The sequence below is a fragment of the Grus americana genome, chromosome 2 (genome assembly GCF_028858705.1).
Source record: "Grus americana isolate bGruAme1 chromosome 2, bGruAme1.mat, whole genome shotgun sequence".
Lineage (NCBI taxonomy): Eukaryota > Metazoa > Chordata > Aves > Gruiformes > Gruidae > Grus > Grus americana.
In genome coordinates this window covers 114518519-114534656 of record NC_072853.1, presented here as the reverse complement: position 1 = coordinate 114534656, position 16138 = coordinate 114518519, and the positions used below count along the sequence as shown (strand labels likewise).

Genomic DNA, 16138 nt, shown 5'->3' with positions numbered 1-16138 from the left:
CTAGACTGTGGTCAAACATTGTTTTCCAAATGGGAAGTACAGTCAATTTTGACCTGGCCAATATATGCTTAAAAATCTTCAAAACTGACTATAAAAATACTTTAAATCTATAACCCATGTAAAATTTATATCATCTATGAAGTAGATGTATAATGTATAACACAGCTATATACACATCTGTATAATCTATAATAAGAATTGCATGGCCAGTTTTTGGCCCAGGTTTGTAAATTCATTTTACAGCCTCGCGACCCGCAGCGATATGTCCTTTCACAGTACATCGGGGCTGCGACCTCCAGTCCCGGCACAGCCGGTGAGCAGAGCCTGCAGCGCACATGCTGTTAAACAGTGCGAATCAGGCTGCTGGACCTCCGCCACGGGAAGCAAAATAAGGTTGGACTTGTTCCCATGTGTGCATTTGAGATTTACTTCTCTCAAAGACAGTCCCTGACCTTGACCGTGGCCTTTTAAATTTATGGATTGGTAACAGGGAACTGAGGAATGAAAACACTTGAAGCTCCTTACCCTTCATATTTACCACACCAGATGGCTGCTGCTAAGTGTCAGCATCAGCCCAGTTTTACCATGTAACAGTGCCTGGGTACAAGAATTGTATCTTATCAGAGATGGTGTGAAGCCTGGCTTTTAACAGGTCCCCTGTGCTTCTTGCTCTGGTAATGCATTTTACTGCTCTGGAACTCTTTCTTTGAGGGATCTGAAGAATTTATTGCTGGATATTCCTCTCCCTTGGGTGTCTACCTCTTGAAAATAGTAGCTACCAACTGGTTTTTGCTAGGCATGCACTCAATCTTTTAGCTCATCAAGCAAAGTTGACCTGATTTTCAGGAAACCCTGTTGAAATCAGTGAGCCTCAGTCATCAGAAAACCACACTGTGAGATAACAGTAAGTTTCTAAGAGGGATCCTCCTTTGTCCTCAAATGGTATCAGAGGTTTCAACTTTTAATAACCAGGCCCTAAAAAAAGAGAAATATCCACTTTTCCACTTCTCTACATCATGACTCTCTCCCTGTCCCCAACAAAAGCCTGGATATGAAAATATTTTTGCTGGCCGATATCTTCTATAATGGAGCGGACAATTATTTAGTTCCTAAAGCAAATGGATGTTAAATGCAAGAATAAATTTAAGCTTTTTTTCCTGGGACTAGCCTTGGTGTTTATGCTGCATCTGTTACCTTACCTTCCATAAGAACACAGCCAGCAACAGGAAGATGAGAATTCCCACCAGCAAACTGATGGCAATGATCCATCCGACAACATACCCACGAGGCTCCAGATTGTGCAAAGCCTCAAAGACCACCTACAAAGCAATTAGAAAAAAATCTTTTTATGATTGGAAGTTGTATTGTTTGCTCTTGTACTCATCTTATTAAACACATTGCATGGTGGCCTCACTGATCATATTTCATCTGTCAAACAAATATGGAATGTGCCCTTAATTTCGTGCTTTCCATCTATTTTTCGCAAGGGATTTAAAGCTTTCAAGTGGAATTTGAGTAGCCATGCGTTGGATCCAAAGGATATCAGCTTCCAGTCCAAAATAACTCTTACTCTGCCAACCCCCCACCCCACCCCACCCCAGACACTGAGTTTGTTCTGGTGCTGGGCCACCAAAGGTGCACAAAGGTTTGCATGAAAAACTCCATCCTTTGGATTGGCAGGGAATGCCACGACATCTCATGTGGTGTGTCTTACTCATCATGTTCCCAGCCCTGCCAAACACCCTGATGCTTCACATGAAACACTCATGTATGCTAAGCTTGTTAACTTTTTTCCACAAAAAACAGGACAACTCGTATATATCCCTATTGAATACAAATTGTCCCTGCTGTGCTTCACAAGCTACATTGTGTGACAGAGGGAAGGGCACGTGCACTCATGGGTTCTTCTGGGAACACAGAGAGCAGTCCCCTGCTGTTCTCTTCTCTTCTCTCTTTGTAGAGCGTGTATGGCAGCAAAATACATCCTACAAAGAGCTTTCCTTAACTGTCTGCCTTAAGAAGAAAATGGGAGCAAATTATACCACTCAAATACACTATATGAATTTCCAGTCTCTTATTTCAATCAAAACCAGTTCCTCAGTGGAAAACTCAAAAGCAGTTCTCAGTGAGGGCTATTTCTATGTTAAATTTTACAATATAATATCCAGCAAATGCAGAGAGGCAGCAGGGATTTTTTTTTTTTTTTAAAGGTAATACATTTGCTTTGTCTGGCTTTGTTTTGATTTGTTTTGGAAGACATAGTAGTGAGTTTTCCTCCCTCCTTCACACCACTTTCATCATCTTTGCTTAAAAACGTCAAAACCCTTTCGTAGATATGAATTGTTAAATCAATCTTTTAAACAAAACAAAAAAACCCTGGTAGTTAAAAGTGGGTGAAAATCTGGGAGTTAAGATACCATTATGCAAGGCCAAGGTACTCATCTTTAAGAGGCCCATGGAAGACCCATGAAATACCTCCACTCACGGGCGATACCATTCAAACAATGTCATTTATGAGGCAGCACGGGGAATGTGATACCATACAACCCATATGGATGTTGAAGATGGCATTCAGGAAAGGGTGCAAGATGGAGGTGATGGCAGCACTGGAACAGGGGCCAAAGAGGCTCTGGGTTCTCCAGCCGTGCAGGTTTCCCAGCCTCAGACAAAGCCATGGGGATTCTGAGCCATTGCGGGCAACAGCTCTACTTCGAGTGGGAAATGGGACAGGACAGCTTCCCGAGATCCCACTAACAAACATTTCTCTGTTTCCATAGGCATACGCAGCCTCAGCAAACACCCACAAAAATTACAGGCACAGATGAGAAAAAGCAGGTGAGTAGGGCTGTATTTTGTCATGGTGTTCCCAGAAAGAAGTACTCAAAGATCCTTTGTCTCAGTTTCCCAGGCTAATGCTGATTAAGACCACAGCTGTTTTAGAGGAGGAATTTTAACACAGCTGATTTACACACACTGTTGTTTTTGGGTTTTTTTTTTCTATTGATGAGATGTTATCAGCCATTTGATGACAATGAGACGTGAAAACATATCAAATGGACAGGGATGAAGCTATACATAGATAGCTTTATCCAAACATATTCCCATAACTAGTATCACAATGCTCAAAATAGCTCTCGAACATGGACTAGTTCTTCACCCAAGAAAAAGAATAATTTTAGCATTTCAGACATTAGCACAAAGCCTTTGTCAGACTTTTTAAGACATCTTGCTGAACAGAGAAAGTTTCCTAAGCAGCAGAGTTTCCCTCATAGCCAAGACGAGTGTAAGGGAAATAACAGAGAGATCTAACACAGATCTTGTGCCTTCCTCGTATTTATGAGCCAGCTTGGAAAGACGATCTGATGTGGCAGTCCATTTCTCACAGAGACGATAGTTAGCATCCATCTTGTGAACACAAGCCAGATTTCTACTTCTTAGATGATAAGGCACTAATGTTATTTTCCTTTCTGACTCTAAAAGAAAAAAAACTCACATTTTAAGTATTACTGACTTTAGTCAAGACACCTTTCAAGTAGTCCCTGGATGCAAAATGAGGTGGTACCTTCTCTCCACTACTCAGAGAATAAATGTTAACATAACATAACCTCCAGCAAAATAGACCTGTACGTCCTTCATACTGCCAAAAGCCAGAGCCAGGAATAGCTGCAGAGATCAAATCATACATCATCTCTACAGCAAGAGCCCCATATTTCAGATTTGAAGCACACTGGCTAGAATAGCTCGGCTGCAGCTTTTGCAGTCGCAGCTCAAGCTATAAGGATAGAGAGCAACATCTTCTTTTCCAGTTTCTTCAGGCAGTCTGGAATCAACATACAAGCATAAAACCCAAGAAGCATACTTCAGCAAAATCTGGTTAGAAATACATAATGGCAAAATTTTCGTTTCTTTTTGCTTATGCACACTAAACGAATTTTATGCACTTGTATCATGAATCATAGCACCATGGAAGGTGCTATTTTATTTCTGTATTATCACCCAGAATATTATTGGTGTTTCAAACCACACTGCACTGCTGGCTGACTTGTTCATTCAAGTGCCATTATAGTTGGGGGGACTTGCAGTAAAGACACCATTCTCCTATACCTGTGTACATATATGTATATGTATCCCTTTTTATACATTATTTATTTACATATACTAAGAAAAACCTTGGATGGTCTCAGAAAATACAAACCTGAGGTATCCTTGCTACCTGCTTATCTCTATCCCTGGGAAATTAACTGTATTTTATTGCTATTGTGTATTGTTCTGTTCCTTTACCCAAGTGTGTGTTTCTACCTGCCAGACTGCATCGTAAAGACAAGAAAATCTATAAAGGGATTGTTACAGTAACAGATGGAAAGGTAAAACAACGAAATGAAAAACGAAACATGGTGAGAACAATAAGGCAGCAAATAACCACTGGAAAGGGGGCTGTGAAGCTGCTGGAGGAAGCACACATCTGGCTCCAGCCAGGCCAGTATGCTGTGCCCATCTCAAAGGTAAGCTGGAGAGAATAGGTCCCTTAAAATGCTGAGTGTTTCTAAGAGGCAAGACGGGGTGGTGGTGGGTAGCTGAGTGGAAAAGGTATTCCCATGTGCATTAAAAAAAGGCTGGGATGTCACAAGAACTGTCTAGTACCACAGCCTGCTCCTTCCAACACAGAGAAGAACAGGCTAAAGTCAGGAGCTCTGTGCACCACAGGTAGACAGCTACAGCTTAGACACTTGAATTTGCATTTAAATCTCTCTGCATAAATATGCATATAAAGATCTCTCAAAAACACCTTGTAGGTCTTCACAATTATAAACTTAATTTTTTTCTTTTTTGTTGTTGTTGTCCCTGAAATATATTTGCTTATCATCACAAACAAAACCATATCTAAATCCTGAAAGAAAATAAAATCCAGGTAGGGCAACCACTTGTTTGTGTTGAATTAAACCTGGGGTGACTGGGCTGAAAAATGAGAGAACAGTGAACTCTACCCAGGAGGAGACAAAGGTTCAAAGGGTTGATGAAGCAGGGGGGTTGGAACTAGATGATCTTTAAGGTCCCTTCCAACCCAAACCATTCTATGATTCTATGAAGCATACCTGTGCTGCACTGATAGCACCAGACAACTATATAGTAGCCTTCAGCTTTACAGGGCACTTTGTTGCAGGACCTGCATACGTTTTATCTGGGGTTCCCCTTTCACCTATTTAGCTTCACATTCCCTTACTTTCAAGACAGGGAGATTCAGAGGCATTTGACTGGTTTTGACATAGTGATATCCAGCCTATTCCTCCCTCCACACTGGCATTCACCGAGGGAAGTCCTTTTGCTCCATAAGAGCACTCCTCCTCCTGCACACGAGCGGCAAGCACAGGATGTGAATCCTTGGATCTGGTATTTGACCACCATGGTCTCATGGAGCTTATTGTTGGTTTTGCCTCACATGCAAAGAAGGGAGCCATAACTTTATGGAAACTCATATGCTCAAGAAAAGAAAGTGTGCCTGCTGAAAATACCATGCCATTGGTTTCAGCCAATATATACTCATGTTAATACAACTGTCATCACAGAGCCAAATCCAAACTCTGCTCACCTTCTTCATGTGATTTGTCCAAAATAAGAGTTCAAACAGCCTATTGTAATAGGAGACAGAAAATGTGTCATTCCAAATTACATAAAACCATATCCAAATCCAGAGAAATGATTTCTGAAAATTGCATAAATGCATCTTTTTAAAAAATGGGTTCATTTCAAAGACAACCTGCTACTCAACTTACAGATATTTACATAAGCTTTTGCATCTCCCTTACAAATCGTTTACTAGAGTTTCTGACAAAGCTGTTATTTATATGAGTGGTCCTGCCACCACTGGTACTTCTTACACTAGCTTCACAAATACCAGTCTTCCTTTTGTCTTCTTTACGCATAGTTTGCACTCTGATATTGTAAAAGTACCCAATGAAGGGCACTTGGTTCTAAAGAACCATTTAAATGGGCTAATAAGTCTACATTTAGCTGTAGGAAGCAAAAAGGCCTTTTCAAATTTACCATGATAAAGTGTCTAAGAAAATGTTTTTCATTGTTAGGGAACACTTTCATAAACAGACTCAAAGGAAGTCCATGCACAACTGTTCAGTTCAGAAGGAGCTGCTATCCAAGCGGATACGTTACAGCAGTCCTTGGTCAATGAAAAGAATACAGGATGGGCTTTAAAAAGGAAGGGAGGAGTATGAACAAAGACATTTTATCTCTCCTGTCTCTACTTCCAGCTGAATAGCTGTGGCTTGCAACAAGTACTGTTCCCTTCTGCATTCCACAAGAAAAGAGAGGGGAGAAAAATGAATACCTTGAGCCAAACCACATGTCTTAAATTTTTCCCTGAACATTGCACCCTATGCAAAACATACCGCAATGGTGAAGCCAACAGACATATGGAAATAGCATAAAGGAGAGAGCAAACGGCACTCACAGAAGAAAAGACTTGAAATTACAAATTGATGTTACATGGCTACCTCATGTCAAGCATGCTCCTTTTACAGCTAGGGCTTCCCAGGAACTAGGAGCAAGCTCTTGTTTGAAGATTAATATAGCTTCCCAGCACACACAGTACACTTTATAATCATTGCAACTCAAGGCTTGATGAAAGGCTTTCCGGGAACAGGAAAAGGACAATGGGTGGGGTTTTTTTGTTTTGTTTTCTTTTTTTGTCCAAGCATTAGATAACAATGAAATACAGCAGAGCTTGCATTCCTAGATAAAAGCATTTCTAAATTTTGAACATTAAACAATAGTAATCCCACATATTTTACATTGTGCCTATCATCCTGAGAGATTCTAAAACCCTTAACAGATCAAAATATTTGGCAGAGAGATCCTGGCTTATTGCATTTCAGTTGGCACATAGGTATCAGGGTCAGTTGTTACTCCAGCCATTAATGAAATTTTGCCATAAAATTGCAAGATTTGCTCTGTGCAAGCTGCAGAACTAAAGACAGATCAAGCAATGTTTTAACACTCAGGGCTGCAGGTCACTTATAAGGCGCATTCCCAGGGAAGGCTATGTTTTTCATTTCAACTGCCAAGCCTATTTTTTAATGCTCTTTAGAATGGTCCAGAAACCTGACAAAGAAAATAAAACAGAAGGGAAAAAAATGGGGTCCTGTCATATAAAAGAATTTCTTTTTCTGACAGGCCTAATAAAATAGAAAGTTAAGCCTAGGGTTGCAGACATATGGAGGTGGTCACTGTAGTGGTGTCTCTACTTTCAGACTGAAGGTGGTAAGTATATGCAGGTTCAATTCTTCCATTGCCTGTAGAGTTTTAAATCCAGTATCTCTGGAATAAGGGCTTTAATTTGGGATGTCAGTGTCTTGCAAAAGTGTGTTGAACTTAATGCTCTTGCACTCAAACCTCAATAGTACTCACTGAAATGGAACCAATGAGAGAATGGTTGCATGGGCTGGTGGTAATGACAACCATTGGGGATAAAAGGATAACTGAGAGATGGGATCTAGATCACGTTCCAAAAATACACAAGAGGAGAAATTGAAAGTAGTCCAGATTACCTCTGATCCCCACATGAAAGAAAAATAAGAAATGAAACTTTAAAATTTCACCAGGCAAAAAGTAAGTTGAATTTGAGTGTGGCCCCCTGTTCAATTTTCATGCGTAAGTACTAGGCAACTTGGTAGTAGAAACCAAAGCGATCACTTCCTCCTTCTCCAGTAGATTGTAAATGTGGCCCTGTATAGTTTTACTTACGGCCTAATCTATACAGTGAATTCACCTTGAACTTTAATTCCACCCTCATGCAGATCAACGCAAAATGCAGTATCAGGTCATACATGAATTCTACCAGCTCAGCACAATGGAACAGTTAAATGAATCTCTGAAACTTTATATCCCCTTGCCCATTTTCACAGGTCCCAAAATATTAACACTTCTAAATATTTCATACTGGCACATCTGAAAAGACTGGGGTTTCAAGTCTCTGCTAGGTTTTCAAGGAAAATCTGAATTAAAGCACATGTTAACCCTAGAACAGGAAGCTAAACCTAATTTTGGCATGAATACCTCAAGGGTATTACAATTTTGGCTAGTACAACACAGATCCCTCCTGCTCCACATAACGTCATTCACAGTGATGGCATGGTTATCACAGAGAACAAAACCACAGAAGCACAGTTCATAGCACTGCTAGTCTAGCCAGAAAAAGTCTGGACACTCTTATGGGCTAGCCTAGCCCAAGCCCAGCCACAAATTCCAGTTTGACTAGAGCTCTCAATGATTTCCAGCCCACTGGGGTCAGGAAACCTTTCTCTTCACATTTATTTACTTACTGGTTTTTCTTCTGGGCTCCCATTGGGCATCTCCACAACTCTGAGGTCAGGGTCCACCCGCACCCTCGCCCTTGTGACGAACTGGATGACCGATGAACTGTCCTGAGAAGTAAAAAGAGGAAGAATTGAATTTGATGGTGAAGAAAGAAAGAAAAAAAAAAGCACCAAAGAAACCCCCAAGCAAAAACACCAAACATTTGCCAGTGTAATAAACATATCTAGACAAGCTTGGTGGAGGTTGGGTTGAGAGTTAAGTACTATCCTGGTTAAAACTTCGCTTTGAAAAAAATATACTTTATCCTCATAACAGACAGACAAAGCTGAGCAAATTATCTCAGACTAAAACAAAACCAGGTATCTTGGACTTTAAACACATCATTTGTATTTGGCCTGTTAATGTTTCCCACATTTACCACAAAAGCAAAAAACAGAACATTGCCAATCAACAATGCTCAGGCTCAGTATTAACCATCAAAGAAAAGTTCCTATTTGTTTTTCAAGTGAACAGAAAAAAGATATACGAAACCTGGGATAAACTCAAATATATCTGAAGGTGAAAACTTCTTAATTATTTGAATCTGTGCACTGCAAATATCTTAAATATTCAATGTACACCTCCCCTTATTAACAGATATTTCTCCTGTATTTTACGCAGTGCATTTTAACAGGCACGTTCCAATACACTACCATTTCAACTCATAGGTTGGTCATTTGTATGCTGTTCAGGTGATAAGCAGCAAATGGCATGTATTGGTTATACTGACCCAAATACACGCGTAAGCACTGTATGTCTTTCCAAGGAGTGTTGCTAATGGTCATCTTGGAAAGGATCCAGCAGATGGGTTGAATCCTTACTGTTCCCAGGACTGAATTTCCCAGAAGCACATTTTGTGTGCACTCAGTTACTTGCTTACATATTTCAGCATTTCTATAAGCATGTAAGAAATACCTGAAACTTCTGGCCTTGCCTGTTATTTCCTGTTTTCAAATATGAACAAATTTTAGCAGACTGGTTGGTTTCAGCTGGAAAAGCTCTCGGCTATCGATTGCTTTAGGAACTGCTTTCTAATAAGGGCTCTCTCCAATGCCTTTAATCTAGCAGCTATCAAAGACAGGTTTATATTAGTAGGCTCACGTTACCAGCTTTCTCCTCTGATTATCTTATACCCTCATAATCTTACAGCATCTTGCCACAATTACACAGTCAGCATTTTTGTAAGTAAAGGAAAACAGGGCAAAACACAGTAAAGCACTAGACATTGAAAAGATTTGCTGTCTCATTTAGCGGCTTCAGAGAAGACAGGAATTAACTTGCAACCATTTGTTTCCTGTCACAAATGTCAAGCTCAGCATTAATATGGTTGTGATGTATCTTCTTTGAATAATAATAATTTGATGTAAAAATTACAAAAAATTGCCATGTCTCTGTTTACATGGAAGGAATGATAGATAGTTGGTCACAGTTTACATGCACTTACTCCACTTCTCATTTTTCAGAATGAAAACTTTCAGAAATCAAATCAACTTTCAGAAGTCTGTAGCCTTAGCACCATGCATACAATTAGGGCCCTCATTTGTTGTTTCTCAATGTATAAATTTCCGAACTTAATTTATTTCTGTCTTAATGGGAAATGGCTAACAACTGGGATTAACACCTCCATATATGCTGTTGATAAATAGATCTGTTTTCTCTGACAGCATGATTTTTTTATAACATGCTAGTAAAGACATGAAGGAATGCAAGTTTTGAATCCATTGGTGCACATAAGCGTACTCAAATTGGTATTTAAGACAAACTACAAAGGAAGCACGTACCTTCTTCAGTATCTCAGTATTCAGCAGCGTGTAGATACTTATGTCACAGGACTCTGCTTTGGCTAGCGAGCTTAAATTGCAGCGTATAATTAAGCAGGACCTGCCTGGTCTTTCACAGTCCTACAGGAAATATGGAAAAAGCTGTTAGGCAAAGGAGGAAAAAATTCAGTGACAAATTGCGTGACAGCAAACACACCAGCTGACTAAGTTACAGAGTAAACTGCTAATATACAGCACTCCTGCACTGAAACAGCAGCAATTTTCAAGACCTGAAGACAGCTAGATGCAGAGATCTGTATGAAAGCAAGTCAGGTAAAATTCAGCTCTCTACAGAGCTGCTGAGCCTGGCGAGCACCCGGGGCCAGTGCTGTACATCAGCCCTTTGCGCGGGTCAGGCACTGAGCACAGTGCAGGGCCCTGCTGCCCCACGTGCCTTTGACAAAACACGGGAGCGAGGGCTCTGGTCACCAAGTGCGCGCTGCCATGTCAGGTAACTCCCTCCGCACTGAGCTTCCTGAAACTTCCTATTTCCATTTAAAAATCAGATAATTGAAATCACTAAATATCCCCACAGCACAACATCAGTATTAGTATACATGCACCAAACAGTTGCTCTATAATGAACTATCTGCTTGAGTTCTTCAGGCTAAGCCACACAAAATCTTTTGTAAGATACACTGGTTGTTCAAGTTTGCCATAAGTGGACTTCCTTACCAATACTTTTCTGCCAGACTTTGTGAAAAAAGCAAATATTGTGTGGAAAATGTTTTCATTCTCTTGAGGAACAATGCATGGGCTGGGGTTTCTGTGAAAAGAACAGCTTCCTTTGTCCTGACCAACCTGCAAGCACAATTATAAATCACAATTATTATTCTGAATTAAACTAAATGACACAAGAAGGTGGGATTAGCCTGTCCATAAAAATACACCTACATCTGAGCTGGATGTCTGGACTCCTATTAATAGTCAAAAGAGAGAAATAAGTGCTTTGGGAGTCAAACAAACCTGAAGAAAATATCTAAACTAAGCGAGATGAACCATGCTCGGGAAATGTTTGTGTCTCATTGCTAGATAGGATATGAAAGTATCTAACCAAGCTCACATGTAGATGTCTGTGTTCTACATGTCTGGAGACAGAGGAAAAAAATCTCAGCAAAAGATATAAATCATCACATAGCATTTTAAGTCTACCCTGTGTATTACCTTTTTTGTAACTGTACTATTTGGTACTTTGGCCAATTTGGCTGTTTCACAGTTTATATCAGAACTAATGAGATAAATGAAATCTTGGTGTAAATGCACAAGTCTAGACACTAAATCTGTCCTTCTACCTTCAGTATACATAGTACAAAAATAAACTTTTTGTATCATTAACTTATTCATTTGTCCAGAAAAGTAGATACTTGAAGCAAGTGAAAAGTACCAAGCGTTGATAAAATGATCTTCAATCAAGATAACCTTGCACTAGAAAACCCTTCTCACTTTTTGCAGCTTATGAATATTCACTGAAGAAAATCTATTGGAATTTAATACAAACTATGACAACATCAGCAAATTCCTCCTGTCGCCATCGTTAAAACCTGTAAGAGTGAGAGAGAGGGAGATTTTCCCACAAACCACCAAGTGACATTCTTACACATTCTGCTGTTAACTCCCCACATCCTCTACTCTGAGAGGAGAAAAATTTGTATCTTATTCGAATCACAAATTCTTGAAAGAGGGAGGAAAAAAGTTGTTATAGATATGAAATTACTGCATGCTCTGAGTCTGATTCTGCATTAAACAGTCTATAGCTGAGTTAGCCAAAGTATTGCCAAAAAAAACCCCAAAAACCAAAGGTCTATCTAGATCTTAAATGCTGTTTTCCAGACAAGTGATATCTATGTCTCTTGGTAAGATATACCTTTTCTGCTTCACTGGCCCACAAGCTCTTCATAATCTGTTCTTTGAAGTACATATTCATTACCTGTCTTTACATAATCTGTCATTACATTCCCAACAGATACAGGCACAGGTAGCTACCCACAGTTTACAGTCTCTTTGGGATCAACTGAAAATTAAGACTATGATGTTCTCCATTTGTCCAGATCACCTGGAATGAGTTTTCATTATTTATTATAGGTAAAAGAGATTCACAAAGCCCACTGACATTTATTTTCTTTGAACTTTCACATGGGAATTAGAAGCAGATCAACCAGAAGGTTTATGTTAAATCAAGAACAGCAAAGAGTCAAGATCTATTCAGTACTTGCTCTTTCTTCCTGAAAGTTTGAATTACCAGACGCTTAGACAGATGTCATTAGATTCATGCAAGAGACAGAAAGGACAGTATGAGCTTCTGCAGTATCCCAGCTTTTGGCATACTCTCCAAATAGTCCTGCTTTACATCCTGTACAAATACGGTGTAAGAACAAACCAAAACAGAAATATCTCACAAGACTGAAAGGAATTATCTGGCACAGAGAAACATAAATCTGGTCCTTTCTTCTCTAAATGATTATCTTTTCTTAAACTAAAGCTTGGCTACATCTCGTTCTTTTTAAAACACTTCAGCTGAAACAGAGAAAGGCACCTCCAGAGAACTAAGTCTGAACTTGGAAATACCCTTTCCTCTCTGCCAACTACACAGCAATCCTACACAAGGTGGCTACTAAATTCAGTGTCTCAGCACATGTTAGGAGAGGCACGTGCAAGGACCGAGCACCTCCTGTCACCTGTGCTGCCCTGGAACAGACCAGCAGGACACCTCCAGCTTGTTTTAGTAGCCAAAGGCAGACACCACTTTCTAGAAGGGGGCAGACACTACTACTTGGCCTACAGAATGTGGGGGAAATCAACCAGGCAGGAATTAGGTCGTATTCATCTGTGTCTGTGATCAATCAGAGTATGCTGACAGCCGGTATGCAGGAAGGATGCAAGGCAGCAGAAAATACTCAGTTTCTTTTAGCACTCTTAGAAAAACAGCAGAGCCACAGAACTAGGAAAAAAGTAACAAAAACCTTTGAAATGGGTAGATTGTGCTGAGGTAGAAGGAAATCCAGCCTTTCCAAAGTACTGGCCATAGTTGTTTTGGGGGGGTTTTTGTTTTGGTTTTGGTCTTTTTTTGGTTTGGTTGTTTTGTTAGGGTGACTGTCAGACACTTATATTTCACATCATCTCTTATCTTCCTCAATTTTTACATGCATAAAGGGAAGGTTCAGTCAACCAGTCAGACAAAACTATGGTAACTTTTCATTAAACTTTGTTTTCAATGAAAAATTCATCTCTAGGAAATCAATCTACTAAATAAAATCTTAGTACAAAGCTCCTGCCTGCATTATGCCGAGACTGATCTGCATCTCTGAAATCCAAATCAGGATTTGGCCTCATGCCTGAACCTCTCCTTGTTCAAACATGATGCTACCCCAGCCACTTGTTTTTCTCCTTGTGACCAACCTCATAATCTGATACACAGAGAAGAAAATTTCTGGCAAAGTTTAAGGGCTTTGCATGAGCAAACGCTTATGATTTATAGATGCAAGAACTGTGCAAGGCTTTGAAATGGAGTAGGCAGACAGGCTCTTTGACAAAGTCTTGGAATTTCAGAGTACATGACATGCTAGAGCTTTTCGGAAATTTCCATGTGGTCTCAGCAGCCTATAAACAGAAAAGGACTACCCTCAAAGTGATCTTCCCAGGACCTGGGATCTAACATCTCACAGAAATAGCAAAAGGGGGGTTTTGGAGCAGTGCAGAGGATGTGGAAAGAGATGTGCATTGCCTTTGTACTCAGTACAGGGACTATACAGAAGATACAGAGAAAAATCAACATCTGACTCCCAACACAAACAAACAACAAAACTGGGACAGGGGGAACAGGGACAGAAGGGAAGCTCTCTGAAATCCTACATGAAGACTGCAGATTGGGAAATAAAAACCCTGTCCCAAGTGGGACACCAAGCAGGAGCAGCCCTGCAGCCTCCCACGCAGGGACTTCCAAGGAGCTGCATCATAGCTGTCCTGCTAAAGGTTGCTTCATTTTATTTTCCAGAAGGTACTTACCTGTTTTAAGTCCTGCATAAAATCACTTGCGGTCTGGTGCACTGGCAATGCCGTTAAATCTCCTGTACTGTAAGCGTACCTAAAATCTGTACCCAGACAGATGTAGACAAAGTCTACATTAGCACGTAACATATATCAAACTAAAAGGTGAACCAGGCTAACTGCATGGCATCCTCAGCACCTGATGCCCATATTACATACTTTTCTACCTTGCTCTGAGTCCGGCCCTGTGGCCTGAATCTGCTGCAGCCACAAATGATCAAGTGTACTCTTTGAGTGCTCCTCTGGATTTTTTTTGTCCCAAAAGAAATCCAGTTTGTGCACTCTGTGATGTGAACCATCGCTCCCTGCATGGAGAGGGCTGAGGATTTTGCTTTAAAACCTCACTTCTGGATTGAAATAAGATGCTAGTAAAGAAGCACTCTAAGGTACACTTTAGTCTTCAGCCCAGCAGAACTTCTTCAAAGGGTGATGACTCCAAAGGTGCACAAAATACACATTATGCATGCTTGTTAAGAGCAAGTTTTCCATTTTTTTCACCCATGAGTGTGGATATTACATTAACTCCTATAAGCAGCAGTCCTGGAATTCATATTGTTTGTTATGTACTAGAATAGTTACATTTCTACATAAGCAAACCTTCCTGGAACAAAAATCTGCCATCAGTCTTGACCATACAAAAGTCCTCCATGACTAGAAGTGATAGATATTTTTTGTTTAACCTGACAGCAGATTTCATTGAACAGCTTTACATTGCAGAAAAAATGGCATAAAAATAATTTCAAAGGTCTTAAATTATTTTCTACTTTTTCTTCTCTATATACAATAGTCTACACTCTTACATATAGTCTAGACTACCATACATATCATAAGTTTTTTCAGGGTAACAGCATAAAATTTTTGTAACACAGAACTATTACCAACCACTGATCCTAGCTTTTAACTCCTGGAAAATCTTTCTAATTAAAAAAAAATTTCTTATTTTTGCAAATAAATTACATCTTAAGATTTTCAATTCTAAACTGAAAAATTTGTAAGGAGATGGTTTTCTGATGGAAACCAAAATATTCTGGAAAAACTTTTCCATGAAGAATTTGTAAGTTGATATATTTATTATGATTTACCATTGTTCTAATTAGAATGAAGCATGTTTTGACCATCTTGAATAATGTCTTCAAATTTCATGTGAGGCAAACCAACATCAAGAACAAAAGTAAAATTTTCCCACACAAGTTTTTACTGACAATAGTTTCTTTTTACCAGACTTTCCATGTGTAGGGATGTTCCCATTCTCTAAGAACATCTTGTCATAGACTGCAAAACACCTAACATTGACGCATTATATGTTTGGTTTTTTCCTAGCTTTTTATCTCAAGTTCAAAGGCACTTTTATCAAACTGCTCGGCCCAATGGTAAAGAAAGCTTAAAAAATATCACTCTGATATTCCCACCGTGGATTATCAGAGCAATTAAAGCCAGCACAGCCTGCATTCAGATCTCACCTGCATTCTTCAATATCGCTGGATGCCAGAATAGCCATCTACAATTTTCATTAGTGAGACGTTATTGTTGGGTACCTCACTTAGATGCCTAACAGGCCTGCTTCCAGAAGGTGGACATGTGACACTTAAAAATCACCATCTTTTAGAGAGTTTTAGCTGGACATCCAAAATCTAAGGGACTGAAAATCACTACTGACTCATGAACATATGTATGTGTATTCTCCTATTGTATTCATCATGTGTGCATATACATGCAACATGCATAAACACGAAGATATACAAGCCAGAACATTTGTACTACACAGACTGTAAGTGGCACCTTGCACAATAGGCCTCTAAAGGTCACCATAACTCTGCAAAGGCTAATATTACTAATCTATCACCATGCAGAAAAGCAGAATAGCCCTTATGCTGCCTACCCTACCCATAAATGGCCACACGTTCAGA

The 16138-nt window shown here is 39.7% G+C and overlaps 1 protein-coding gene across 2 annotated transcripts in view; it reads right to left on the bottom strand.

Moving 5' to 3' along the window:
* ITGA9 (integrin subunit alpha 9) overlaps window positions 1–16138 on the bottom strand; it is a 231951-nt gene that overhangs the window by 19465 nt on the left and 196348 nt on the right. Inside the window, exons 24-27 of one of the 2 annotated variants that reach the window (XM_054817092.1) lie at window positions 10863–10988; window positions 10149–10268; window positions 8334–8435; window positions 1200–1319 (exon numbers count right to left, since the gene is read on the bottom strand). In XM_054817092.1, coding sequence (XP_054673067.1) covers window positions 1200–1319; window positions 8334–8435; window positions 10149–10268; window positions 10863–10988 — 468 coding nt within the window. The remainder of the gene's footprint in view (window positions 1–1199; window positions 1320–8333; window positions 8436–10148; window positions 10269–10862; window positions 10989–16138) is intronic. The other variant, XM_054817093.1, reaches the window with a different exon arrangement.